The sequence below is a fragment of the Aplysia californica genome, unplaced genomic scaffold, assembly GCF_000002075.1.
Source record: "Aplysia californica isolate F4 #8 unplaced genomic scaffold, AplCal3.0 scaffold00414, whole genome shotgun sequence".
NCBI lineage: Eukaryota > Metazoa > Mollusca > Gastropoda > Aplysiida > Aplysiidae > Aplysia > Aplysia californica.
The window spans coordinates 107164-110460 of NW_004797684.1; the positions used below are offsets into that span (position 1 = coordinate 107164).

The window sequence follows — 3297 nt, forward strand, 5'->3', positions numbered from 1 at the left end:
GACTGACATTCTATCTGCTCAGTAGGCTTAGTTTTGAGAAATTTGACATCAAAGGTTTTGAGTTTCACATCATGTCAAACCTTTTCGAAGGCTATTCTTTGAATATCTCGATAACGACTCCGATAATCTTACGCTTTTTACGATTTTGACAGAGCAGACAGAACTATTGATTTCTGACCCCCCATGGTCTTAGTAACTCAAAACGGCCAAAAATGTCAGAGAGAACTTTGTAATTCTGAGATACCGGTCTGTCTTCGGCGATGCTGTATCCCAAACTGCCAACCAGAGTTTGCGGAGTTCGACCCAGAGTGGAGAGAACATGTTTATCGAGAATCATGATCTTTCTGCTTAAGGATGTTGCGTCCATCTCTGCCGGCTTAGCCCTGGCAAGTAGCTAGGGTCGGAAGCTTGCCTCCTAAATTATAATCTAGATTGTGTTGATGGGGACATAAATAAAACACCGACATTAAAAAAGAAGGCCGGGTCAAGGAAACACACTTTAATTTCTGGTAGATTGTGTCGATAGGAATGTAAAGTAATTACAGTCATAAATAACGTCTTTTTTGTCCCGCATGTCATTTCGATGGTGAAAAACTCAAATCAATAATAATTTCAACAGCGGAAAGTGGAAAGTCAGAACAATTCTGTTGGGGAGCAAATTTCAATGGAGTAAATTTCAGTCAAAGTCTCTCTCTCTCTCTCTCTCTCTCTCTCTCTCTCTCTCTCTCTCTCTCTCTGTCTCTCTCTGTCTCTCTCTGTCTCTGTCTCTCTCTCTGAGTGTGTGTGTGTATGTGTGTGTGTGTGTGTGTGTGTGTGTGTGTGTGTGTGTGTGTATGTGTATGTGTGTGTGTTTGTCTACCATTGATTGAACAGGACTTGCATCCTTTGCTTGGGTCTTCTGGTGACATCCTCCATCCCCACCGCTTTTCTTAAAGAAAAAAAAATCTAGTTGAGGCTTGGGAAGGATGTTATAATACACATTATCATCGTTATAATAGAACACTCTGGCCAGAGGAGAAGCCAAGAAAATACGCAACGAATAGTGGTATAAAGAAAAGCAAAATGATATACATGAATGTATTGTCGAATGTGTTTTAACGACCACCCGTGCTAGACAATTACCTGTACAAAAGACCACCATTCACACACCCCCCCCTCCATCCCGTGTTTAATTTTCTGTATTAAAATGACGTCGGCCAAGATGATCACCTGTCTAAGATGACCGCTCCCCACCACACCCCAGTAGTCGTCTTGGACAGGTTTGACTGTTAATGTTAATGCCGCCCTGGAAAGTGTCAAAGGTTAAATTGTATTGTTAATTATTACTTGATGTTATCGAGACAAGAGGGTAATTTTTTTTTCATCTCTGAAAATATTCCTGTAGGTTCAGGCTGACACCGCAAGCTGTGGTGTTCTGCTCATTCAAGTGAATCCCACACAGCTAGTACACGGGGATAAAGGGAGACGTAAAGAAAACTGGGAACCCCCCCCCCCTACCACCCCCACTAAAATCTTTCTCATGCGCACTATATAGTACAGGATTGTTTGAAGGAAGATTTTTGTGCTAGTTTCTGTTGTTGTTGCGTGTATCATTAAAGCTGTGAGAGAGCAAATTTTAATAGAAGTCACTTTGAACAATGCCATGACAGAGTGATAAAATAAAATAAAAATATTTCTTGAACAACGAGGAAATTTGAACCGTGTCCAGATTAGACAACAAACTTGCTTCCGCTAGTTCATCAAGCAAATAGCCAATTGCGTCACTAAAGGAAACTTTAACCTCGTCACTGCCAAAATTGCTATAGACTTATCAAAATTCATATTCATGCAGTCTCAGGCAAAGCAGTGAATGGGTCAAACTGAGTAGAAACCTTCATCGGCTGTCTGATCTTCTTCTTCTCCAATTGCATCTTCCGCATCGCGTGCCGCTTGAATTGGAATCATCAAAATTTTCGCCACAGTTCCGAGAGCAGATATAAATTTCTTGTCCTTCTTAAAGCCTACTGTTCTGCTGAGCGCATCGTTCGCATCCCTCAGTTTCTTCTCCAAATTCAGAGTTGCTTCTTTAGCGTCACGCCGTTCTTTCAGCAGAGCCATTTGGCTCTTCACAGTTGTCTCCATACTCACTACAGTCAGCCCTAAAGTGTTAAGTACCCCGGAACCTTTATCCATCGCAACGATGTCCCCTTTGAGCCCGCTCAGTTTCAACAGTATAGATTGCAAATCTTGGTCAAGGCCTGCAGTGTTCTTCCTTCCGCTTATTTTCGTTCTAGCCATATCGATATCCTGCTGCACTAAAGATATCTGCTTCTGGAGCTTGAGTCTCATAGCTGGGGCATTTCTCTTCGCAATCAGCTGCTCTTGCTCTCTCTTGGCAGCAGAAAACGTCTCGGAAGTATATCTGTAGTTCTCTGTACCTAGTGAATCTACCAACGAAAACAATCTCAGTCTTTGCTCTTCCTGTTTCTCTTTAGTGAGGTTGAAGAAAAGAACACAACGATAGTCAACCTCTTCCACGAGTTTCTTCAAACCCCCCTGCTGTTTATTTATCCACTCCATGAAACTGCGAGAAGTGTTTTGGACTCTGTTTTGAAGTTCAAACTGCTCACCGTGAGTGAAAACAAGAATACAGAAACGCTTTATGAAATCTGGACCGAAAACACTCCTGAGCATGAAAACCGTGTATGCCTCTTCCTCAGTATAACGGTTTCCAAACTTTAAAACGAGAACCAAAGCGTGGAAGCCATCTGAACACAGAGTAACAGCCGTACCCATTGCGTTAACAAACTTCTCTGCGGCGACAGAGCGCTTCACGCGTGTGTCACATAATCCCGGACAGTCCACAACTTTGACACACACATCCTCAAAAGAGGCGTACGATGCCTGACTGAAGATCGTGTCGGATTCGGCGTCTTCGCTTGTGGCAAAGGCAGATCTTCCCAGGATAGCGTTTCCAGTTGAGCTCTTTCCGTTTCCAGTTTTGCCAAGCAGAATTATGTCAATCTCCTTAGCTTGTCTTTGTTGTCGAGCAGCCATTTTGCCTGAATCGAAAGAGGAAGAAGGTGGGAATTACAAAGACAGGAAAGCAAGATGATAAGACTTTCTCGATCTCTCGTTGAAGTTAATTTAGTTAAGAGATAAGCACCCCCGTCTCCCCTCTCTCTCTCTCTCTCTCTCTCTCTCTCTCTCTCTCTCTCTCTCTCTCTCTCTCTCTCTCTCTCTCTCTCTCTCTCTCTCTCTCTATTTTCTCTCACAATGTCGCTCTCTTTACCCCCTCTATCCCTCTCTCTGCCCCCC

The 3297-nt window shown here is 43.1% G+C and overlaps 1 protein-coding gene across 1 annotated transcript in view; it reads right to left on the bottom strand.

Moving 5' to 3' along the window:
• Positions 1–952: 952 nt before the first annotated feature.
• The window catches only part of LOC101853574 (GTPase IMAP family member 7), a 4312-nt gene continuing 1967 nt past the window's right edge, over positions 953–3297 (bottom strand). The window contains exon 2 of the mRNA XM_005104307.3: positions 953–3041. Coding sequence (XP_005104364.1) covers positions 1855–3036 — 1182 coding nt within the window. The 5' untranslated portion in view covers positions 3037–3041 and the 3' untranslated portion in view covers positions 953–1854. The remainder of the gene's footprint in view (positions 3042–3297) is intronic.